At 41.9% G+C, this 24712-nt stretch overlaps 2 protein-coding genes and 7 non-coding genes across 14 annotated transcripts; 1 reads left to right on the top strand and 8 right to left on the bottom strand.

Annotated features, from left to right (window-relative positions):
- Positions 1-564: 564 nt before the first annotated feature.
- TAF1D (TATA-box binding protein associated factor, RNA polymerase I subunit D) lies at positions 565-16004 on the bottom strand. 6 transcript variants are annotated; one of them, XM_086882130.1, is made up of 16 exons: positions 14146-16004; positions 12687-12758; positions 10807-11061; positions 10259-10703; positions 9828-10003; positions 9208-9265; positions 8622-8909; positions 6965-7016; positions 6099-6244; positions 5660-5734; positions 5262-5309; positions 4387-4423; positions 4006-4072; positions 2247-2313; positions 1353-1422; positions 565-690 (listed from the first exon to the last, which is right to left on the bottom strand). In XM_086882130.1, the coding sequence occupies exons 3-7, from the start codon at positions 11046-11048 to the stop codon at positions 8754-8756; spliced, it is 1077 nt and encodes a 358-aa protein (XP_086738256.1). In that variant the 5' UTR covers positions 11049-11061; positions 12687-12758; positions 14146-16004; the 3' UTR covers positions 565-690; positions 1353-1422; positions 2247-2313; positions 4006-4072; positions 4387-4423; positions 5262-5309; positions 5660-5734; positions 6099-6244; positions 6965-7016; positions 8622-8753. The 6 variants fall into 6 exon arrangements, with proteins under 6 accessions (XP_086738256.1, XP_086738255.1, XP_023801244.2 ...); XM_086882129.1 differs by lacking the exon at positions 14146-16004 and adding an exon at positions 12977-13138; XM_023945476.2 differs by lacking the exon at positions 14146-16004 and adding an exon at positions 12973-13137.
- LOC111942854 (small nucleolar RNA SNORA8) lies at positions 2468-2605 on the bottom strand. The gene has a single exon (XR_002870720.2). It is a non-coding gene; the product is annotated as a small nucleolar RNA SNORA8 (small nucleolar RNA).
- LOC111942856 (small nucleolar RNA SNORA18) lies at positions 3344-3475 on the bottom strand. Its single transcript, XR_002870722.1, has one exon. It is a non-coding gene; the product is annotated as a small nucleolar RNA SNORA18 (small nucleolar RNA).
- LOC111942850 (small nucleolar RNA Z40) lies at positions 4154-4226 on the bottom strand. Its single transcript, XR_002870716.1, has one exon. It is a non-coding gene; the product is annotated as a small nucleolar RNA Z40 (small nucleolar RNA).
- On the bottom strand, positions 4907-5038 carry LOC111942855 (small nucleolar RNA SNORA1). Its single transcript, XR_002870721.2, has one exon. It is a non-coding gene; the product is annotated as a small nucleolar RNA SNORA1 (small nucleolar RNA).
- LOC111942314 (small nucleolar RNA SNORA8) lies at positions 5430-5568 on the bottom strand. Its single transcript, XR_002870496.1, has one exon. It is a non-coding gene; the product is annotated as a small nucleolar RNA SNORA8 (small nucleolar RNA).
- Positions 5892-6018, bottom strand: LOC111942312 (small nucleolar RNA SNORA40). The gene has a single exon (XR_002870494.1). It is a non-coding gene; the product is annotated as a small nucleolar RNA SNORA40 (small nucleolar RNA).
- LOC111926573 (small nucleolar RNA SNORD5) lies at positions 7157-7228 on the bottom strand. The gene has a single exon (XR_002863078.1). It is a non-coding gene; the product is annotated as a small nucleolar RNA SNORD5 (small nucleolar RNA).
- On the top strand, positions 15921-24705 carry BKGD (beta-keto-L-gulonate decarboxylase). Its single transcript, XM_086882135.1, has 8 exons — positions 15921-16010; positions 18022-18120; positions 19049-19122; positions 19666-19767; positions 20701-20877; positions 21609-21758; positions 22324-22440; positions 24428-24705. The coding sequence occupies exons 1-8, from the start codon at positions 15953-15955 to the stop codon at positions 24599-24601; spliced, it is 951 nt and encodes a 316-aa protein (XP_086738261.1). The 5' UTR covers positions 15921-15952; the 3' UTR covers positions 24602-24705.
- Positions 24706-24712: the final 7 nt, after the last annotated feature.

Below are 24712 nucleotides of genomic sequence, written 5' to 3'. Positions count from 1 at the left end.
TGAATTAACTCCACTTCTTTTCACCCCTTTCTTTCAGTCAGGTGCAGTTGCATGTACTGCAGCAGTGCACCATAAGCCACAACCAGCTTGTCAAACTCCACGGAGTCAAGTGGAGGCTCTTTGTAATTCTGGGATTAGCAGTAGAGCATGGAGTCTCAACTTCACCATGGCAATTGTGCAAGGGCTGCTGAGGCTCATACACATCAATATTCTTGTTCTTCTCTCAGAGTATCAAGGAAGGAGACCAATCCTGCATTCTGCTACCAGCAACTCAGTTGATCAGCTGCCATAATTTCCTCAACCCTTTGTTGGCTTTTCAGTGCAGAAACATGAAGGAACTTCCAGGCTGCAATACAGAGCCCCCAGTTTTATATAAATGCTGTGATATTCTGTACAGAATAAGGAGGGTTTTGTTACAGGTGAGTTCAGTGATGGGGAAGTGAGGGAAAAGACCTGATAAAGCCACTTCCAGTCACCTCTATACTCTCAGTTTGGCTGGGGCTTCTACAACACTCAACAGGCACTTTCACCACAGCTTCCAGGAGGGCAAATCACAACATGCACTACTATAAAAATGAATGTTTAATTCCAAAAAAACTACAATGAACACTCTAGAGAAGGTTCTTTCTTCATTTGGAACAGCTGTGCAGTTCTTTGCAGCAGGCTTGCAGCAAGCAACATCACCAGGATCTAAGGGAGGAGAAATAGCTATTGGCACTTTCAATCCAGATAAAAGCAACTTCTCTAATATCCAATCTAAACATCTCCTAGCACCACCTGAGGTCATCTCCTCTCATCCTACTGCTTGTTAATTGGCAGACCAACCCCCACCCCAAGCTCCTGTCAGGTGGGTGTACAAAGCAGACAGAAGATTCCCGTGCCTCCTTTTCTCCAGGCTAAACACCCCCAGCTCCCTCAGCTGCTCCTCTTCAGACTTGTGCTCCAGACCCTTCCCCAGCTCCACTGCCCTTCTCTGGACACACAAGCAGCAACGTGGGCTGCAAGCCTGCTCAAACCATAACTAACAACCCTTTTCCATGTCATATGCTTCATATTCTTGCTTGAGAGTGGAACTGAGTACTCTGTCCTCTACAACAGCATCAAAAAACCCCAAAGGCAGCAGGATAAGGCCCATTTCCAGCCCAGGAGGCCTAACTACAAAAGGTGTTATCTCCTCACATATAGACCATAGCACACATGAGTGTCCACGGCATCCTGCACAGAGGATTTCAATATGCGGTCACCGCGTTAAGAGCTGCTGGTTTTTCAGCCATGCAAACCCTCTTTGAAGTGACCTTCAATTTCTTTACAGTATCAGCCTTTTTTTTAAGTGCTCTTGCCTTCACACTTACTTTTGTAGCTCCCACGTGGTGTTTCCCATCCCCCTCTGACACACAGCAACTTGGCAGCAGTCCCTAGGAACTGGAGTCAGGTTTGGTTAGTACAGGTTTGATTAGTGCACCTTGGGTGTAAATTGCATGGAACAGCCTTTGGTACAGCCTTTGTCTCCCTCTTTTGCTTCTGTTCCAAGAGCCACCCACTCAGCAGGAGCTTTGGAATCCAGTCTATAAATCTCCCAACTGAAACTTTTGCTCCCCTATAGCTTCTGTGGAAGGTGCCCAAGGATACATCCCTACACCTCAGCAGGAACTTGCTCTTACCAGCAGAAGGGAATATTGTGTCCTTGACTTACGTTAAAAGCTTTATTCCCAGCAGACTTGGTACCACACAAATGTGTGGCAACACAGCAGTCTGGTGGATTTGCTTTATGGTCATGTCCACAGCTCACCAGAAACAGTAACATCCCAGCAGCCTTGGTAATGACCATACTCCTCTCCCTGCTCTTACGGGACTTCACTCAATAACCCAGCTGCCCATCTTTTCTAGTGAATCAATCCTGCTGATACATAAGCCAAGTTGTGAACAAGCCTGAAGTATGGCAAGCTCCAAGTTCTGATGAATTCCTCACAACCAACAGCAGTCTAATTAAGACACCAGTACTACAGATGGCTGCACAACTGTGACAGCAATTTAAAATAAGTACACACACACAAAGGAATGACTCACAGATGAGTGATCTGCTCGGATACTGCCAACACCTGCAGTGATCACTACCCAGCAATCTCTGGTACTACACCATTTCTACACTTAGTTCTACAACAGTTTAGTAGTTCCCCATGTTTACAGTCATACAAAGCTAATACACCAACTGTGAAATAGTATGGAACCAGTAACTGAGTGCTTACCTGTCAAACAGGTTGCTTCCATTTTTTTAACTCAGGGCATTTCACTCTGTTCTGTATCATCAGGCACCTGGTTAGAAAGAGTTGGATGCACTTGCTGAGTTCCAGAGGCCAGTAGAGCCAGTTGTCACATGGATAATCAAAATGAAGACAAATGAAAATGTCTATTTTCATTTGTTACATGAAAACAGAAAGTAAGTACCCTGAAGTCTCTGAAGAGATTAGACTGTTTTAGCAAAAATACCAGGTTTAACAAACAGCAGAATGAAAACCAAGGACACCAAATGCTACACTGGTGTAGCACTGCTTTTTGACCATCCCACCAGGAGAAAGCCGCTGGGTGCAGATACTGTAACACTGCAACGGCTACACACCCCCAACCACAACAGCTGAATTTTACATATGAGCTTCCTGCATGCACCACTGGGTGTCAGGGACTAAAAGGTACTCTTCACCAAACTGCCATGCAGCTGAAAGGGAGAACAGACTAACATGAACAGCAGCTTCAGAATTCTTCTACGTGAATATTTATACTTTTTCCAGAGTGCTTTGCTTCTTTTACTTTCAACTCTTTGTTCTACAGAACAGAATCCAGGGATTTTAACAGTATAGCAGTAAGCTGGCTGAGCTGCTCAGAAATTAACTCTCTTACTCTTTAACCCCCATATTTGAATAAATAACCCAAATATTGCTGCTCAGTATGGAACTGTAGAGCACCTCTTGATACAAAACAAAAATGCAACAAGTTCATGAAGTTACTCCACAGCAGACATCAAAGTGCTGTCCCTTCTTATAGCCACTGAAACAAGAAACAATAATCACTCCTGCATGATTAAAGGAGGAACAGACTGTTTCAAGCCATGTAGAAAACAAGCAGCAAAACATTGTGTTACAAGTCAGGTGCCTACACAAAAGCCTGGGCCAAAGACTAAATTCAGCCTATGTAATTCAGGTCAGTTGCACCCAAGTCTCAGAACACTGACTTGATTCCAACCAAGCTTTTCCACATGAATGACTTTTTGTTTTGTATCCCAAGCATGTTCCAGCACACCTAAAGGAGAACACTGGCCATCCCTGCATTCCTTGGAATCTACTCTAAGATTTGTCTTGCAGTTTTATCCCACAGAGCTAACAGGTAGTTAAGTGGGTAAAGCCAAACCACAAGTTTATTCTGTGAGGCGTTTCCAACGACATGAACCTACAGAAAAGATCCCATCGGGATAGACCTCAACACTTCTGGTACTATTAATTACCACAAGAGATAAATAAAAAACAAGCAGACTGGAAGGAAATTTGGTACAGATTCCAGTGTCATTTTATGTTGTTTCAAGACATTTTGAATAAAGATGGTAAAGATACATGAGCACCTCCTTCACATCATCAAGTTTTTAATTACAAGTTAAGGTACCTGAGAAGTAAATGTTAAAGGGAATTAACTACAGAACTCTGCAGAATCCTCACTATCAATTTCCTACTAAGTGTAACTTTCTGGTCAATGCAAAACTATCAGTTTAAGCAGTTAACCTGCTCACCTCGTTTTTACCTGAGAAATCAATATGAACATTCTTTGGGCAAATTTCAGTTAGAATAAATTCTTCCCATAACAGAATGAATGAACCATTATTAAGATACAGTAGTGTAATGTTGACAACAGTCCCTGAAACTTTCACAAATTAGTAAGCTTGGTCTGAGAGGCTCCTAGCCTACTGACAACCAGAGCACCTCATTCAGGTATATGCAGAACTTCACATGTCACACTAACCCTCAAATCAGCTTCAGACTTCTGTGAAATGGCATCCTGTATTTCTTCCTTGACTTTCTCTAAGGACCTGCCACCAGAAAAAAACAAGTAATATTACAAATCAGCATGTATGTGCATACAAATCAGCAGAACCTACAACAGTACTCAGATCTGTTCAGAAAGGCTCTTCTCACTCACTCTCTTCAGAGCAGTTGAACATTTTGCCAATCATCACAACAATTTTCTCACAGCATTCTCAAGTCTGGGCAAGATAAGCTCTCATGTTTTCTGAAACACTGGATTTTCTCAGTAAGAAAGGAGCAGCAGTATAAGCAGCTCACCAAGCTAAAGACACATGGCTGACGTGAAACAGGCAAAGGTAAAAAAAAGTCACAAACTTACCAAGATGCTAGTTCAGACTGGACTTCAGGTGCACTTCCTAAAATAAAGTAAATTGTTGTATCTAAGTAATACTTTCAAGTTTCCTTAGTATTTTAGCAGTTCATCAAGACTTGGGTGCTTTTATCTCAGTATCAAACCAGCCAGCCAGCAGTCCAGTTACACTGGCTGAATACTGATAACACAACAAAGCATTTTATCTGCAATCAAACCACAGCTCAGTTTACCACACAGCTACCAACAAGATCCATCTGCAGTTGAAAAAACTGGAGCACTATGCCACAAAAAGGTAAAACTAAGGGAGTTCTCACAAAGAAGGCATGGAAGAGACCATTTTAAGACGCCTTCAAAATATGCTTTTTAATAAACCATCTACAAGAATTCAGCACTTCGAGTATTTTTCCTAATTCTACTTCTTTTAGTACATACGATGCAGAATTGAAGCACATCAACTCAAGTTTATAGTTGTATTTCATAGCAGATGCATTTTTAAGTATATTTGCAGAATTGTCCCACTAAGTGAACTTGTTACAGGTCTCATTGTCACCACTGCAATTAAGTGTACAGCGAGGAAAGCAGAACCTGTTACTCTTCTAGCCACGTTTTCCAATTCAGACACACAGCAGGTTGTGTCTAGTTGCTGAAGAACGAGGCATAAAAACTCCCCAATGTCTTTAGAACAGCCTGGGTTTTAAGCCTAGACAGGTAACTTGGAAATAAACCTGTCTCTAATGGTCATCTGGAACCTGGATTTCTGTTTCAAAATAGAGTAGTTTTTTTTGTTGTCAAAAGGCAGCTAAGAAGTTAAGACTTCAGCTTTTATCTTCATACAACTACCTCCACCTAGGAAAAAAACCATCTGTTTCCTCAATACTTACACTTGTGTAGAGGTTTTCCAATCTGTTCCACACATCACAGGAATGCCCCTTTAGGAAAAAATATTTTAGAACAATGTCACTAGTTTAATTATACTTTTATCCCATTAACAGTTTAGCGGTTCTTTGATACTGTATTTGAAAAGCTTCCCACTAAGAAACACAGAATCTACTTGTTTCAACAGAAATACCAAGTTTAACCAGCACATCTGCATGAAAACCAACGATGCCAGCTGTTGAAATACTGTAGCACTGTTTTTTGAACACCGCATCAGGAAGACACTGCTGGGTGCAGATACCATACAGTGCACAAATTAGTCTGATACTTGCTGTGGGAATAGCACTACACTGAAGAAATCCAACAGTCTTATGCTGAAGCTCAGAAGAAACACAAAGCTCACCTCTTTTGCTACACCATGTTGCACAGATGTCCACCCAAGTAATGGATTCCTGAATCAGAAGGTCAGCAAACAGCCCTAAGAATTCAAGAGATTCCCAAGAAGTTACAACTGCTGCGGTACTGTGTGCTCATCTACAAAGACACAACCAAGCTACACTTCTGAAAATTTAGACCACCAAACTCTAGATTGATCAGTATTTGAATGAATGAATGCTCTTTGAGGCCATGCAAATATTGTCCCTTCATATAAGTAACACAACTAATACGTTAATCAGCTGTGGGTTGCAAAAGAAGGGTTTTTTCTAAGCACTAGGTTCCAGGTTTTTGCCTACAGCAAAAGACAATACCTGATCAAGTGCTGGAACAGACTGAACACATTCATTTTTTTACTACTTTTGAAGCAGAATTTGAAGTCACTTCCCAATTGACCATATACTTACTGTTAGCAGTAGAGGAAACTGACAGTTACCACCGCTTCCAGTTCTAGAGACAGGTAGCTTGAACCAAGGTAATTGTGGTGAGGAGTTCAGAATCTCACATACTCTCCTCAGAACAACCCGATGTGCTTCCTCGTGCAGTTCTCTACCTACAGCAACTGCCAAGTGAGAAATCTGTTCCTATCTTGTAAGGTTTCCCTCCTCACCCACCCTCAGCTCAGTGTTTCCCATGTCAAAGGGGTTTTCCTATGCTGTATCCTTACAAGGCGCTTTCTTCCATGCAATTTCCTACACTGTCCCAAGCCATGCAAACTTGTAAGAAGCTTTCACAGCCATATACATGCAAGACTACCAGCTGCTCTCTGCTGTCCCTCCTGCTCTTGCAAGAGATACGAATTAAGATAGAATTTTACCACAGGGAAGCCACCAGAAGCTGCAGCTTTATAATACACCCTAGCACAGAAAGGGTGGGTGAGGCACCACAAAGATACTGAGGGGAAAGTATCCCTAAATCTTCAGCAGAGAAAATTCCAAACAGTGTTGTCCAAACCAAATCAGATAATGTTGCCCTGCAGCATTCAACATCAGGTAAAACTTTCATTTTTAACAAAAACTCCACTTTGAAGTATTCAAGAATTCAAGTTTTTGTTCAAAGAGAGGCTACAGGCTCTAAATTTGGTCAGACTGATGCAAGGTATGTAGCACTGAACTCATACCTTGGAAGCTTCACATACACAGGCTGCTCAGCTGGGGAGCACTGCAATGTACTTCAACTATGGAGCACTTGCTTTTTAAAAATCTTCTGTGAAATAACTCCAAAAAAAAAGCTATCTGAAGAAAGCAGAACTGAAACTCAAGTAACAGCTTACCTTGTGCAGCAAGAAAACCAAGAAGTATTTCATCTTCCAAAAGCAACATAAACTAGAAGGGAAAGAAAAGCAAAATGCTAAGAACTGTCATATACAGTCAAAAATAACTGAAGATTCCCAGTGTCAAAGCTAGAGTTCAACAATCAATTTAGCAGATGTAATAAGCTTAATATTCATGTATATTTATCCAATTCTAATCAGAATCGAAATTTAATTTATTTCTGAGTCACCCAACAGCTGAACATCCAAATTCATCACATGAACTGCAGAATGAGCAGGACTCCACGTGCCCCTCACTATGCCCTACCAAGAAAGAACCCCACGCCTAGATCCCGGGTAAGTGTTTCAAGCCATTGAGTATTTCTCAGGGACACACCTGGAAGAGTTACATTTAGCCATTAATTCTGGACTGGTTTTAGTTGTGACCTTCAAATGCTGAAGTAATTTTTGCAGTCCTAGAGCTATCAAGCTGCATTTGGGCAACTTCCTTTACTAAGGTTTGGGACCCTAATTCAAGCATGTAAATAACACAGTTTGACTTGCTCTCAATATTGAGCACCTACTGCAAATCTCCTCAGACTGTCAGTTGCATTTGAAGGAAATTTAACCAGCAGACAAAGCCTTTTTCTGACTACACACTCGTTCAGCACAGATTACATGCTGAACAGCTGTCAGCTAGCTGCTGACAGCAATTTGGTTAAGAGTAGCTAAATGAGACTGTGAGTTGACTAGTTTTTAAATCTTGCTGACACAAATTAACATTTTAAACATTTATTAGTTCAGCCATCAAAACTGCTGCACAGTAAGACTCAGTGATATCCAAACCACTTCTAAACACTAGCCATGTTTCATACTGACTTAAACACCTTTGAGAGAGGCATTTGCAATTGGGGCAATGCATGGTAAGTACTGTTCATAAAGAGATTTTAGCTTCTGCTAAGACATATTCACATTAGAAGCCATTCTGGACAGAAGAGGGCAAGAGGGAAAAAAATAATTTTTAACCCAAGATTCACTATACTGCTACAGATTATACTTACAACATTAGATTATTCTGTTAGATTAAGGGCAGAGAATTAGTTTTCTGAGAAGTTATTCCACATGGAATGAACAACCTCAATCATACAAAATTGGATTTTATTATCGTTCAAATGCATTAACCACATTTTGCAACAGGCTTTTGTCAAAGTTGACCAACTACTTCTCCATTTTTATTGGCACTTGACTTGCATTAAGCTTCAGTTCTGTCTTCAACCCTTTAACTTTTAAAGTATTTCAAACATGCACCTCCAAGGCAGAAAAACAAATCTCTCAAGTATCACCCACAAAGAAATCTGCTAAAGAAAGGCACCCAAACTGCCCTTTTAACTTGAGCATACAGATGTTTGCATGCTCTTCTATATATATACACTTTTCTATCCTGTGCTGTTGTTCTGTTAAAATATTTAGAACCTGTCTTCCCATTTTTGATTATGTAAATTCTATGATCCATTGGTTAACAGAAGTCAAGTTGCAGAAGCCAGAATTTCACCGAGATCATCAGCCACTGAAGGAGGTATACTGATCAAGAATAGCACAGAAGACATTTCAAAGCTTAGCATGAGGACAAGTTATTTTGTTTCTGTAACTGTCTCAGACAAAAGCCAAATATACTCACAGTAAGGCAAACGTGCCAAGGCAGCTGTGTGGAGAGCTCAAAACTGACTCCAGACCAATGTTTTAAACCAAGAGGTTCATGAAAGAGGCATTTGAAGAACAACCACTGCCACCTCATTTGTTCATCTGCTTTTCACCGAGGTGAGCCTTGCAGAGGCACTGAGTTGTCTTCAGCACCATCTTCTTCATCCATTATTTCAATCACTTCAGGTGGTTTTGCACGTTTTCCTCCTGGCTTTGACTTTTTTTTACTGGGAATTGTGCTACTTAGAATGAAAGAGCTGTTCTCCTAAGATAATGGAAGATAGAAGTAGTCACAAGTCTAGTTTCAAAATACTTCAGATTTTAGTAGTAAATTTGCAGAGTTTAAGAACTCCACAGAGAACTGCAAAATTCCTATACACTTCAGCATTAAAGAGAGCGTGGACTATCAACCTCCTTCTGCAGTAAGAGATCAGGATTCACTGAGGTACTGTTAACTCTGGATCTAAGCTCAAGAACTAAATACCAAAGACATTACCTACCAATTCTTTAACTTTGGAACAGAAAGGCTAGAGTGTTTCTGAAGTTCAAGAGTGCTTACTTACCACTACTCTGGCATCAAGTTGTTCCTGAGTATCAGAATTCAAGTTGTCCTCATCATCACTGAAAAAAAAAAAAATTAGATCAAACTGCGTACTTCTATAGTACCTTAAAATGTGTAAAAGCTGCAAGCCCTTAAGTAAGCAGTAACTGAGTAACAGCATTGTACCTTTACACTGTCTTTTAGGCTTGCTAAAAGTGATTTACAACAGCAAGTATTCCTGACCATTTACCAGTCTTTTTACTGCACTAAGCTAATTTCTTGACCCTAAAGACCAAAGATGACACTTTGGTTTTAAATAATGTAAAAAGATATTAAAAACTATCCTTTAGTCTTTATTTCAGAACACTGTACTTTATTTGGGATAACATTAGAGGAGTGCATTTCAGGAAATACTTCATTTCAATTTCTACCAACAATTACCAGTCTTCAGATCAAATTAAAAATACTTCCTTCTGTGAGAACTTTTAAGTCACATCTACAAAGACAGAACCCCAAGTGGTAGAATGCTTTGTTCCCAGAATAAACAATGCTTTCATAGGTTAAAAGGACAGAACTGAACTTGATACACATACCCATTTATATGTTAGCTAAGCACAAAAGAGTAAGTAAAGATAAACTTACTCTGTCTCCTGAATAGGGGAAATGGGGCCTTCGTCATCTAAGTATTTGTGTTTCCGTAACACCACACACTCTTTTTCTAAGTCATCACTGGCCTGAAGGGCTTTTAAAGCTTTTTTAAGATGCTCCTCATATTTAAGCACTTCAATATATTTGAAAAATCCCTTTGCAGCTGCCTGCTGTAGAAAAAAAAATCTCAGTAAGATTTTATGATTCACAAGATTCACATTAAGAACTGAATTGTAACATTCTATCAATACCCATATATATTCTTGTTGTGTTTGCTTTGAAAATTATTAAACCTACATCAAGTGACCTGTTTAACAGAACTAAAACTTGTTTCATTGTTTTATTCTAGCAGAAGCGCAACGTAGTCCATTTCAATTCAACTTTTAGACTAAGAAAATATTTATCCTACAAAACAGAGGACTTACCTCATAGCCAAGAACCATCTTTAAGGGAATATGTTTCTTCCCATAATGTTCTTCAACAAAAGGGAATTGAAAACCTCTGTCCAAAAGCCTCCTTTTTTGTTCCTGAGGCGAGGCTGTCAGTGGGGGCCTCCCTGTGGGCATCTGTGTGCTCTCATACTTTTTCTTTTTCTTCTTTGAGTGAATTTTGTATTTTCGGTGTGCAGCGGCTTTGAACTTCTTTCCTCTGAAGTGATATGCAAAAATGGCCTTCAAATTGAGTTTTGACTTCTGCTGCTTGGAACCTTCCAATGATTTCGCTGGACTTTGGGGAGACAGAGAAGAATCTGAGGAGCTTTCATTGCCAGGTACTCCTGTAACAGATTCAGCTTGTTGCCTTGAAGATTGAGATCTCCTTTTCTGCTTTGAAGGTGCAATGGAGCACTCAGGATAAGAAGCAGAGGCATCACTGAAGAAGAAAAAAGTATTTACTTTCAAAAGAAGGTACACTTTCATGATACATCAGACAGGTTCTCCACAGGAAAAATTCTGAACTGAAGATAAAAACTCACGTTTCTGAATCACTGCTAATCAGTAAAACCTCAGCTGAAGCTGCTGATGATTTAGACATGCTGTTAGGATGATCTGAAGACTCCCCAAGAGCAGCCACTTTCTGCCTTGACTCCGAACGCTGTGTTCCTGTATTCCTTTGCCATGAATACACCTCAGATGGCTCCCTCTGCTGATGGCTGAGCAGCTCTTGGGCATCAGGGTAATCAGAGCCAGAAGCATGGGAATCATCTGTATCAGTCATGTTTCAGTTTGCCCTAAAAAGCAACGAGAATTCAAGAAACTAAATAAAATTTAACATTAATCAGGTACCAAACTTTCCTCTACTCCACTCATGATCACAGGGTAAATTTACAAGGACTATCAATCTTGAGCAAACTTGAGCAGAGATTCTCTTATGAATCATGACCAGTTATATTCTTTATATTAACATTTAAGTGACAGCCACTAACCTAAAGATATTCACAGCAAAATTGCGATCAGATAATTTTTTAGAGTCTTTTTAGTTCAGCTCCTGCCCAAAGGAAGGCAAGAATCAATAGTGCAACAGATTGTTGAGATTAATTCTGAATGTTTTAACCCTCTCCCTACTAGGGGTAAGTCTTCCTCCAAAAAAGCACACATACAAGTAGGCAATGGTTTCATATACTTGACATACATAAACACTTGCTGTCGTTTAAAACCTTTAAATTAATCCAAGAGCATGCCATCCTGAGAAGCAATGCCATCTTCCCTCTGTTCTTTTGTGAGCTGTCAGTTACCTAAGATCTGCTCTTAACAATCCATCACCCATTTGTTCACTGGTTATTAATCATAACAGAGACCAGCCCCAGAATTAAAATACTAATTTTCACTTGAATCTTCAAGACAACACAATCCAGCTCCTCAGTGGCCCAAATCTATACAAAAGGGACTAGAACATACAGCAAAAGAACCTGGTTTTCTTCTGTGACAGCCTGGAGTTATTTTACCTGCTTGTTAATTTACTTACTAGCCCTGTAGAGCCGTACCTTTTTTAAGTTTTTAAAACCTATTGTAATACACAGTACTATTTCAAATGGAATTATACACAGTTCAGTATCTGGAGACACTATAGCAGAACTCATCCAATAGCCTCACATAACCTGCAGCAGATCATTCTGAGGGCACATGCAAGTCAACCAAAGGATCAGGCCCAGCCAGCCTGAATTTAGGAAAGGCAGGTCCCAACCGACCCACCACATCTCCTTCCATGACCAGGTGACCCACTTAGTGGATGAGGCAAAGGCTGTGGATATTGTCTGCCTGAACTTTAGTAAAGCTTTGGACACCATTTCTCACAGCATTCTCCTGAAGAAACCACCTGCTCATGCCTTGGATGGATGCACTGTTCATTGCATGAAAAACTGGGAGGGCCTTGACAGTGGTGAATGGAGTTACATCCAGCTGGTAGCTGGTCCTAAGTGATGTTCCCCAGGGATCAGTGCTGGGGCTAGACCAGTTTAAGTCTTCACTGACAACTTGGGTCACAGCAGAAAAGGCCCTGGGGGTGTTGGTCAACAGCAGCTGAACATGATCCAGGGTGTGCCCAGGTGGCCAAGAAGGGCAGTGGTGCCCTGGCCTGGATCAGCAATGGTGTGGCCAGCAGGAGCAGAGCAGGCAGTGTCCCTCTGTACTCGGCACTGCTGAGGCCTCATCTTGAATGCTATGTTCCACTTTGGGCCCCTCACAACAAGAAAGACCCTCATGCACCAGCTTCACTTTGCCTATGCGGGCACATCAATAACACTAATACACGCAAGGCCTGACAAACACTAAGCTCAGAAAGAAAACCAACCAACGCCAGAGGCAGGACAAAGGCAGTAATGCCACTCGGACCACACAGGCCCTGCCTAGTACTCACAAGTCGCAGCTCGGCATCCCTCGCGGCCTCTACCGCAGCTCCGGCCTGGAGCGCTGAACAGCACGCAGATCCCTTAGGGAAGAAAAACAATCATCTAAACTTGCTGAAGAACCTGACAAAGGCGCCAGGCACACCGCTCGCCCCCATCGCCAGGCTCGGATGCCTGCAGCGCGCTGCGGCCGGCGCCACGGGAAGGCCTTTCGAATGCGGGCAAGCGCCAAGTCACCGTGGGCCGGGGGCACCCCGCCGGAACCGCTACCGCTCCCGCTCCCGCGGGGCTCCTCACCCACCGCCGCCACACGCTCCGGTCCTTGGGGCACGACTGCGCACCGCCCGGACTATTCCTCTATTCCCGGGTCGCCCGGTCTCGGGCCCCAGCAGCGTGGATGGCGGCGGATCCGCCAGACCCGATCCACCCACCTGCGCCCGCCGCCGCCGCCCCAACGCAAAAGGCGGTTTGTTCCCGCCCCGCACCTTAAATAGCGCTGAGGTCTCGCGAGAGGCGCGCGGGCCGATGGGAAGGAGGGAAAGGAGGATGGCGTACAGTGCCATGCTGGGAGTGGCAGTGGGGCGGCCGCGCCCGGGTGCGGGGCGGTGCCGAGACAAGCCGTGCCAAGCTGTTCCAAGCTGTTCCAAGTCGTGCCTCGCCTCGCCAGTGCCGGGCGGCAGGGCAGGTACGTGCGGGCGGGCGATAGCGGCGGTCGGTGTGTAGCAGAGATCAGGCAGGTCCCGGCTTCCCTCGACTTCCCGCCTGGTGAGAGGCTCCCGTTCCTGCTGCCCCGCGTGTTCTTCCCCGCGCTGCCCAGGCTCCTCCGAGCTGGCTGCTCCAGCCTGAACAGCCCCTTCCTTCCCCTCGCAGCCATTCCAGGCGTGCTGCCGGCTTTAGCGCTCCCTCCCGCCAGTACTGCTCGCTGCCTTTGCCTGCCGGGATGCTGTCTGTCCCTGCGGACCGCAGCCTCGCCTAGCACGCCTGTTAATACCCTGCGCGTCCCTTCCCCAAATCCCGGCCGCTCAAGAGTTTGCTTCTGCTGCCCCGCAGCATTCCTCTGCCCTGTACAGGATCTCCTCGCACCGACCCAGGCGAAAAATACGGCTTCTGCATCTGTGGATGTCTTGCTCTTCTTGGTGTCATGGCTAAATTTCTCTCTCGCAACTGCCATCTTCAATTTTTTCTGTCATTTTTCTTCCCCCACCACCCCCGTCCCCAACTCATGTCTAGCCTGCATATAACCTCTCCTTTCTGGCTTTAACCCTCCAAGCTAATGTCAGTTCAGGTTTTGATAATATATACCCCCCACACATAATTAATCTAATGGTTCGCATTTCATCTGCGTTCTCCGGGCACCTGGCTACTCGCTAATGTTTTCTTCCCACTTCAGAGGTAGACTTTTAAGTCTTTACATACTTGTTGCTTCCATTCTAGTTGCACCATCCCACATCTATAATAATTTTATCATACCTTTAGCATTTGTGTTCTTTCTTTGCAAGTCTTCTGTAGCAATTCAGTGTCACTGCAGCTCTCCGTGATGGATACTAATTGTGTGCTGTTGTCTCAGGTTCTCTCTGTCCCACACCACACAATTCACTCTCCTGTGAATATTTGCAGTGGTGGGGCATAGATCTACCCTTTTGTGTCTTTCCTGGTAAGAACTACTGTCTACCAATCAGATTGGGTTTATTATGGTACATCAAATTTTTCCAGTCTTTCCCTGCTTTCTTGATTGTGGGGAGCTAACTTATTTGAATACCATAAAAGCCTTGTCTCTGCTTTTTGCACAACAGCATTTCTAGCTTGTCTTCTCAGACTGTTTCAGGACAACCAATATGTTGAGTGCTGGAAGAAGGTTCTTGAGGGGGCGAGGATTGTCTAAAACAATGCTGGCAAAGCCATGTTCTCATTTTCTGCCTATGGCTAATTATTCCTTTTCTTGGTGCACACTAAAAGTCTTGAGGTATGATTCACTCCACCTGACATTAGGCTTCTACCAGAGGTACCAAATCCTGCTACTTTCTCCTCCAGAGCCAGAAAAGGGATGAAATCAACTGTGGAGATAGATAGCACCAACTAAGATGAGAATTACTATACATAGGTTGCAGTCTTTCTTCCTTTCTCTACTGCTTGCTACAGCAGTAATTTGGGGTGGCTGAGCACTGAGGTCAAAGATTTAAGTTAAGTGATTGCAATGATCTCCCCACGCTCCTTATTTCTTTTTTTTTTCCACTGTTTTATTTTTTTTTTCCTTTATGCAAACTCAAGAGGCTGATGGTGTAAAGACAGTTACATTTTATGACAGTCATAAAAGTTAGGAATTTTTAAAAACAGAAGCTAGAACATAAGCAGCTGTCTCACACTGTAGTCCTTCCTAACAAAGACTCAGGTCTAGGAATTTAGTTAGGATTTTGGGTTTTTCCTTTAACATCTGAGATCAGGGTAAATGGGACCCATTTTATTTTTCATTGCTGTGTGCAGCAAGTATGTGCCTAAGGAGTTAATGATTGCTGCAGTTAAGTTTTAGTAGTGTACAGTTGTTTCTCCCCTGAGCTAGCAGCTTGCCCTTCTGGCTGGCTTTGCTGTTTCAAGGCTGACTGAAGTACAGCTCATTTGTGAAGGGGCTCTTAAACTCTTGTTCAAAACATTTTCTTACAGGCTCTGTACCCATACAGAGCCTGATACTGCAGAACTTGCTTGTTGATTTCTATTTTGCTGCTAGCCTGCTCTCTGGAAGGGGAAACACATGCCCAGAATCAATTGGAGACCGTGTCATAGCTGGGGTTGAAAGTCCACCACAGCCAGGGCTGGAAAAGTAAACATTAAGGTTGGGAAGACCTTAGGAGGTAGCTGTTGTGCTCAGAAAAGCTCAGGTTTCTTACAAAGCTTTCTTGTGACTCCAGTCTTACAAAAAGACACCCAAATCTCCTGATCTCTTGAACTGCATTCAGCATAGGATGTGTTTTCCCTACACCCACTTGTCAGCTTGAGGACTAGTATGTGTAATGCTCTGAGCCAGCTATAGCACTGACAGACACATCTTCTTCCAAAATGCATAAGAAATTTAACATTACTATTGAAACTGTCAGTCTCTCCTGTGATGGCATAACTACAGTTCTATTTTTTCTATGTATTCTTGAGTGAAATTAAAAAATAATTAACATGTTGAAAGGAGCATGTTTAAATTGTTCAACTATTATCTTTGTTGGCAGACCAGTCACTCTGCAGAGTACTGCACTGAAGCTTCTTACCTGAAGAAATCAGCACGCTTTAGGAAATGGCCAAAGTCGAAAGGTTTGCTTTTCATGTCCCAAGTCTGGAGGAGCTTGCTGGGGGTAAGTAATGTGACATGTGACTTTATACAAACTTGTAATGTACTCTTCAAACTTATCTTAAAGCTCATACCAAAGTCTCTCTACAGCTAGTACATGCAGAAGTCCTGATTTTAGCACACTGAGATGTAAAGAACAGCATTGCTTCTCTATATGTGATGATTTCCTTAGAGGAAACAATGACTCTGCCCCCAAGCCCCCAAAATATTTAATCACACAGACAGTATCTCAATCCCTTTAAAACTGCTGCATATGCAGATTTCTGTGCAGGTTGTGAAAGTTTAACCACTACACAGCAAACTTCTTTACACATATAGAATCATCTGTCCTCCTCTGCCCTCTAGTATTTCTTTCTTTTCCAGGACTGCTCAAAATAATAGCTGACAAGATGCAGTGTAGCATGGCAGATCCTCTTGCATGAACTAGTTGACTCCTCCTTTTGTGATTACCTTAGAACAGGGCTGCAGGAAACATCTTCTTTCACTTCTTTCTAAAGCATTTGCAAGATGTGCTCGGAATAATAGAATGGGTGAGGTTGGAGGGGACTTCTAGGTTCAGCCTCATGAGCTTCATTTCTTGCCCTAGCAGGAAGACATTATTCCTTCAGGCAGTCTCTCCCCTGCAGCAGATATACTAAGATTTTTTGTCTTTCGGATTGATCCTCAGGTTCAGTTTGCCACTTTCCTGACTGTGTGTCAGTTTGACATTTTTGTGTATGGAGAGAATATGTGGTCCCAGCAGTGCCCTGGATGGTTCTCAGTGCTTTTCTCACCCAGCCAGACTGGGGCAGTAGGCCAGCACTGCTGTAGACCTGTAAGCTCTGCAGAGAACACCATATACTTGCAGTAGAACCGCTTCAAAGAGTATCAGCAAAATTTCATCACAAAGCAGAATTTTCCTTTTGTCCCTGTCTGTCCTGAGGATCTCCAGTAAGCTGGGAATTGTGTTGCTGTTCAGATTTTGGGTATGATTTGAGGAGTGCCCTTTGAATGTCTTTGTCCACTTATGAGAAGGTACTGAGATGTATTTAGAAATGTACCAAGTACCAGCTACTGACCCTTTTGGTCAACAGCTTGCTAAATCTGATTTTGAGAAATAAGGTCTGGTTGAAATCCTAAGTGGAGGAGGCAAAGGCACAGGCACAGCAAAGTCTTCTGCATAAAAAAGGAACCACCTGATTTGAGATTACAGACTGGATGTTCTGTTCTTTAGTTTGAGGTGTCTGTCAAAGCAGACCCTCAGGCATGAAAGAACCTGGACCTTTCAACAACTATTTTGTGAAGACAATGCCACACTAATGGTTTGGAAATTGTTTCCAAACAATGCACTCATCTAATCCTCCCTGTTGTTTGAGTGACTTTGCAAGTTCTGAGGCTAAAAAGCATTGATATGAAGCAAAACAAAATTTTTAGGTCTGGTTCATTATCACCAACACCATTCATTATCTGTCTTGCTGTGATAGTGGCACTTGTCAGAAAATCTCCACAAGAGCATAAACATGGATAGGCAGTATCCCATGGCAGTAGAAATTTCCAGACAGCAGAGACATTTTGAGATTACAATCAAGCTATTGCAAACCGTCTGGTTAATGTAAAGAACTGATTGTTGCCTCAGCTAAATCTTGCTTCCTCCTTTGCTCTTGCATCATACTTGACTGTTATAATTGTCTGCTCTTTGAAACAAACCCACTGCTGAATGTGAAGTTTACCTGTTTTACTTCACATTGTGCTGCTCCTAGTGCTACTTGGAGCAGTCAGTCAATGTATTTCAATGAACATGTTTTTTTAAATTTTTAATTAATGTGGCAAACAATTATCTGAACAAACTTTTGCTCCTGTCTGAAGCTCAGAGTAATGTAACAATACCTGCAGACGTTTAAATCAATGGAGTTACTTAGGATAAGCATAAGTAATGTATCTTGCAGAAATAAAACCCAAACAGATAGGTTTATTGTTGTTAGAAACTTGTCAGACTCTTCCATTGTCAATGATTTTTTTATTATTCTTTATTACAGTTTTGCAGAAAGGGCTTAAAGAGAACTTTGCTGATGCTCAAGTCTCTGTTGTAGACTGTCCTGATCTGACTAAGGAACCCTTCAACTTTCCTGCTAAAGGTAACCTAACATTCCTGTCTTCCACTAAGACTTCTCCAGTTTTGCATAGTTTTGATCCTCTGAAGATGTTGAGAGAGCTTAAAATGTTTTTCAGGTAAAGAATATACATGAGAGGAGAGCTACATTTTATTTCTGGATTTGCTTCCTAGTTGATGTATGGAGAAGGACAAACCATTACTAAGCACTTGGCATAAAAGTTTTTCTTAACCTATCATTTCATACCTACTTATTTCATAAGCTTTATTTAGTCTGCTGAAAAGGTGTTGAAATAAAGTTGTTATCTTTCAGATGAAGAAATTTCTTAGAGCCATGCCAATCACTATCTGAACCTAAGGAGTTGTGCTTCCATTAATTTTTAAATTCCTGGAATTCATGTATGTCAGTGAAACTGTTTTATTCGCAATGGGATTCATCTTCTTTGACACTAGCTGTCTGGAAGACAGACATGTCATCTGTGCTACTCATCTGAGTTCCCTCTGGCATCAATGGGAAAGAAACCCCTCCAGGAGGTTATTCATCCCTTCTTAAAGTACATATCCAAATAAGTGGGATGAATTGTCCTGAGACAGCTTTCAGCCTTCCTAAAATTTTGCAAGTGCAGTCCCAGCAGAGGTCCCTACTGTGTGGTGAGGGCATTACTGGAGAACTGGCAAATGGAAGGTGTTCTCCACTCTGGCAATTTTTTTTTGTGCTTAAAGAATGTTATTTACAACACATTGCATAGCATTAAATCCTACTGTGAATAATTTTAGGCCTTGGACTTCTCAATAGTTCAACACTTTAAGCATGCTAGGGAAATAGTGTTCACAAAGCTTTGAGAAGTTTTTGACATGTTTCAGGAATGAGTTCTTTGGTGGGCTAGAATGTGTGCTTATTGAAGATTATTGGAAAAAAGATTTTACTAAGCTAATTGGCTGTATTTTTCCAGGAATCTGCGGAAAGCCTAGGATAGCAGATGTGGGAGGTGTTCCTTATCTCATACCTATTGTACAGAAAGAAAAAGTGAGTTTTTCCCTGTAGCTGTGGGGTTTAATACATTTGTCAAAAGAAAAGAAATAAACAAAGCTAAGAACTAGGAGATGCTAGGATTCTACACTTGTGAAAGACACTTTTCAGTGTTTAATGAGACAGACTTTGATGTATGTTGTATCTCCTAAGAACAATATTTTAGTCTTTGAAAAAAATGAGCAGGGAACATAAAGGTGGAATCTATCTTTTAGCAAACAAATGGACATCTACCAAATTTCTCACTACTAAATGTTGTGTTCAGAGGCCATGTTCAACATAATTATCAGAATTTTAATGAGGGTGGGTGTTGTGAACTAAATGCCTCCAGGACTACAGTGAACAGAATGACAATTGCAGATCAGAGCACCACACCAAAATCATACAATGGTTTGGGTTGGAAGAGACTTTAGAGATAATCTAGTTTCAACCCCTCCTGTGGTGAGCAGGGATGCCACCCACTAGATCAGGTTGCTCAGGACCCCATCCAGGCTAGACTTGGGCACTTCCAGGCATGGAAGTATTGTTTTTCTTTTGCAGGTTTATGATCTAAATACAGTTGCAAAGGACATAGAGCTGCCTGGAGCTTTCATTCTTGGAGCTGGAGCTGTTTCATCCAAAGTTCTTGGAATAAATGCTGAGGTCAGTATGTAAGTGTGATGGTTCTCAATGAATTCATGGAAGTATCATAACAGTAGAGCAGTATCATGCTGGGTATTCCTCATTTACAACAATGTATTTAATAAACACTTGCACACCACAAACACATAAAACACATTAGAAGGAATTGAGATGAGGGGCATCCACTGAGGTACATACTCCTGAGATAATAAAGATTAATTTTTAACTTGTAATTCTTCAGGAAGCATGTGATTACCTTGAAGCATGCAAGAAACATGGGTTTTGAAACTGATTGACATAGACCTGACCAGAGGTTTTAATTCCAATATTTAGAAATGCTTTGCAAACTTACTGGTAAATGCCTTTGAAATACTCCCAGTCTTTTGCCTTCTTGGATGACTTTGTTTCACTGTTGTGAATTTTAAAGATACCACATAGAAAATTATAAACTGCAGGAGGGATAAGAGACAAAAAACTATTGCCTATGAAGACTTTGGTTAATCACAGTTTTTTCAAGCATAAACCTTTGGTCTCGCTGTCTCCTTTTGATGGATTTATTGGCAGATGAGATAGTCTATATCAGCATTAAATTTGGGCCACTGCAATAGTGGTTGTTACTGTACACTGAGAGAGTATTGCATAGAATTCCAACACTTGCATGCAGACTATAGATTCCTTCCTTCCACCCGCTCGCCCACATCTTTATATAACATTATGTTTAATTGTTCAGAAAAAGTAGACTTGTTTTCTGGACCTTTCAATTACATTACAATATTAGTGCATTTTTCTTACCAGTGCAGACCTCATCCTGAGAGACAGAGCTGTGTGATGAAGTGGATTTTTTCTTGGGATCATGGTCCAAAGCTTAAATCACATTTATGTGAGTTCAGTTAATTTGGCTGATTCTTACGTGTTCTTATTGACTTATTCTTTCTTATATGTTCTTTTTCCCAGCTGATCCCTATTGTTCAAACCAAGAGTGAAAAAAAGCCTGCTGTAAATGGGAGCTACGTTGCTCAGATAAATCCTGCAGATAAAGGGTGCCTGCTTGAGAAGTACAGCAGTAAATACACTGATTGTGAGTTTGGACTGTTGGCCAACCTTTATGCCAGTGAGGGACAACCTGGTAAAGTACGTACTTCGATCAAAGGTGACTTTGCAGAGTTTTGTGACTGAATGGAAACTCATGTTTCTCCTAGCAGTGTTCTATGATAATAGTCAAGTAGCAATTCCATAAGAGAAACATGCAAAAATGAGGAACTGATGCCAGTGATTGAGGGGAAGAATTAGTGGAGACAGAGGCACTTGAATTTTTGAGGGATAGGTATTAGTTTACTAAAACTTTTCTATCATAAATCATTCATCTAAATCCAATCCAAACTAGCAGTGACTTAAGGTAATGGTGCAATGTACTTGTGTGAGACGTGGGCACTTAGGTAGTTTTTTTGCACAAGTGCTTCTCCTGACACAGCCAGCACTAAAAGATGCTGGCAGAACAGTCAAAAACCTGACTGCTGCATGGAAACTGAACAGTCTCCTCTGTTACCCAGTGTTTCTTTCTGACAGAGTGGAAGCCAGCTGGTGGACAGAAGGGAGTTGCTCAAGTCACTGTCTCATGTATGGGTAAATCTCTTGCTGCCCAGCTCCCTTTACAGGCAAAGCTAGCATTGAACAGAACTAAGGTAAAGAGAGTTGCTCACATACTGGAAAGATGGAAATGCAGCAGCACTTGCATGGAGGCTTATCTTTTCAGAAAGTGATCTTGGGTTATCAGCTTGGGAGAATTTCAGAGCAGCTTTCATAGACCTTCTCAGACTACTGCAGCGGGAGACAGCAGTGACAAACTGACTTTTATCTTCCAGGTCATTGAAGTGAAAGCCAATGGAAGAACCGGGGAGCTTAACTTTGTGTCCTGTCTGAGACAAACTTTAGAGAAACACTATGGAGAAAAGCCAGTTGGGATGGGTGGTACGTTTATCATTCAGAAGGGGAAAGCAAAGATTCACATTATGGTATGTTGTTCTCAATGCATGTAAACAGAAGTATAAATCAGGGTGTAACATCTCAGTTGCTTCATTTTCTTTTGTATTTTTAAATGGATGCATAAACTATTAGGATGAGCACTGTATTAAAGTAAGGAGTTGACATTACAAAATCAGTGTTAGTAAACTAGCAATTCTATTTTAGTTGGCATTAATGCCATCATATTTTGAAATCTATGTGCAGCTAAAGAACTGGAGAACTGTTGTAAACTGAATTGAACTGAAATACATGAACTCAGATGATACTTATAAGAAGTATTAAACTTTTTTTTAAATAACAGAGCTTCTAAAATGTACCAGGAGGAAGACCATCCTCATTTCAGTAGATCTCCCACTACCTGTGCAATGAAAGATGCAGTATTTTGGTTGCTTCTGTTTCTGGGAGAAACAGAGAGATGGACACTGGTGAGCTTCTTTCAGTCAAGAAGGAAAATTAACAGAATAGTAGGGAGGAAAAAAGCAAAGTTGCTTCAGAAAAAGTAGCCTGATGCAAGTGTTCTTCCTTTAACTTAAAAAGCTTTAATTTTTGCTCTAGCCTCCAGAATTTTCTGCCTGTCCCCTAAATACCGATGAGGATGTAAATAACTGGCTCAAATTCTTTGAAATGAAGGCTCCACTGATTTGTCAGCCAGTAATAGTTTCCAGAGATCCGGTGAGTCTCTTTTTCTCATTTCTAAGTATAGACTGAGACCTATAATGAATTTTGGATGTGATTTTCAGTTCTAGAACGGGAGTGTGTATATATATTGTGTTCGACTCTTCCAGAGCAGGGGCAGTGATTGAGAAGTTTCTCATTTCTGTGAATTGTTTGAATTGAGGATAGGTCAATCTGTTCTGAAACCTAGTGGTTGTTCATAGTGGATTAAGTTAATGGTTCTGTTCCAGTTGCATGTATGCAAGTGTTTGTATCCTAAAGCCAACAGTAAGGTTTACATTCACTGCTAGCCACACTGGGAGAAATGTCAAAAGCATGGAAGGTGGTTCAGCCAGGTGTTTATGTAGTAGGCTTTCAAAAGAACTCCCTCTGCTAATGCTGTGTCAAAGGACATGAAGCATGTGTCCTGTTCCTGACGTAAACTGAAGTCTGCAAAGTCTCATGCTGGAAATTTACCTAGAAACTTTCACAAGAACCAAACTCAACAGCAAATAATTTAGGATCAAAACCATTCTGGTTTCAAAAACCTTTAGTGTTCATAATTAGGAAAACTATTTGTTTAAAAGTAACCAGAAACCCATAGATGAAAATGACTATTTCATAAGTAACAATGAAGTCGTAAGTAATACAAAAACGTTTTTCCAGAGACAAGTGGGACATACTGTAGGCTTAAATATGTTAAAGGGTGTAATTTTATTGTGTCATTATGTGGCAGCCTTTGGCCTAAGGCTAAACTGTGTGTATCTTCACATAATCCACTGATGCAACCTTTCAAAGCGTCCACCGGCAGAGCCAATGCAACTTGTGTGGTGGATGCCTCTGGGTTTCTCCTGTCTGTATGCACTGCAAGCTCAACAGCACTTGGCTAGGCCTGTGGTTTTGGAAATGTTTGAGTGTCACTACAGAGAGCAGTAGACAATGGCATTCTAATGCCACAGCGCTATTCATTTGTATCCCCTTGCAGCCCAGAAAACTGATCCTGTCCTGGGCTGTGTCAAACCAGGCGTGGCCAGGTCAAGCAAGGTGATTCTTTCCCTGATGAGACCCCTCCTGGAGTGCTGCATGTAGCTTTCGGGTCCCAAGAAAGATGCAAACCTGTTAGAGCAGGGCCCAAGGAGGGCTATGAAAGTCAGCAGAGGGCTGGAGTACATCTTCCTATGAAGAGAGACTGGAAGCTGACAATGTTCAGCCTGGAAAAGGCTCCAGAAAGACCTTATTGCAGCCTTCCAGTACTTAAAGGAGGCTTTTAGGAAAGATGGAGAGAAACTTTGTACCAGGACATGTAGTGACAAGAGAAGAGGCAACAATTTTAAATTGAAAGAGAGCAGGTTTAAACTGGATATATGGAAAAAAAAATTTAGGTTAAGTGGGAAAAGGAAGTGGAACAGGTTTCCCAGAGAAGATCTGACTCCCCCATCTGTGAGAGTGTTCAAGGCCAGGTTAGATGGGGCTTTGAGCAAGCTGGTCGAATGGAAGATGTCCCGACCCATGACAGGGTGGTTAGAATATATGGTTTGTGAAGGTCCCTATGAACACCACCCATTCAATGTCACATAAAACTAGTGATGTTGATCTCATGGTTTAGGATATTAGTTGCTATTTTAGTCACTGTTCTTCCCAAATTCATCTAAGCTGGCTCTCAAAATTGGAGTAGACAGTTAGCACATGGGCTTGTGGCAATTCAGTGCAAAGAGGTTTAATTTCCAGTAGGGATTCCATTGGGATTAAATAATGCAAAGGGGAGGATTTCCAAATAATGGGGGGAAGGGGGTAAGGTTAAAAAGGAGATCTCAGACAGATTGACACCGAAAGTTGGGCCTGTCAGGGTTTCTAAATTCTTTTGTTTTACTGGTTTCACAAGTGTCTTGCACGTTTTCACTGCTTAACGTTTGGAGATGTGTGAAAATACGCATTAGGATAGACTGTCCTGCGACTTTTAAATGCTGTTGCCTTGAGTTGTTGACCGGCCTCTGTCTGGTGCCAGGGGTTCGATCTGCGTGTGGAGCACACGCACTGTTTCAGCCACCACGGGGAAGGAGGGCACTACCACCAGGACACCAGCCCGGACAGCGTGCAGTACCTGGGCTACTTCCAGCCCGCCGAGCTGCTCTTCCGCATCGACAGGCCTCAGGAGACTCACCTCGTCGGGAGAGACTGAGCCCCGCGGGCCCATTTAATCTTCCTCAAGTACAAATGCTGATTTTTGTAATGATTCCAATGATGCGCACTTACCAGATTTAAGAATAAATATGAGAACTGTTAGCTGCAG

Source organism: Cyanistes caeruleus, chromosome 3 (genome assembly GCF_971803275.1).
Source record: "Cyanistes caeruleus chromosome 3, bCyaCae1.hap1.1, whole genome shotgun sequence".
In the NCBI taxonomy this organism is placed as follows: Eukaryota; Metazoa; Chordata; class Aves; order Passeriformes; family Paridae; genus Cyanistes; species Cyanistes caeruleus.
This window is presented reverse-complemented; position numbering and strand designations above follow the sequence as displayed.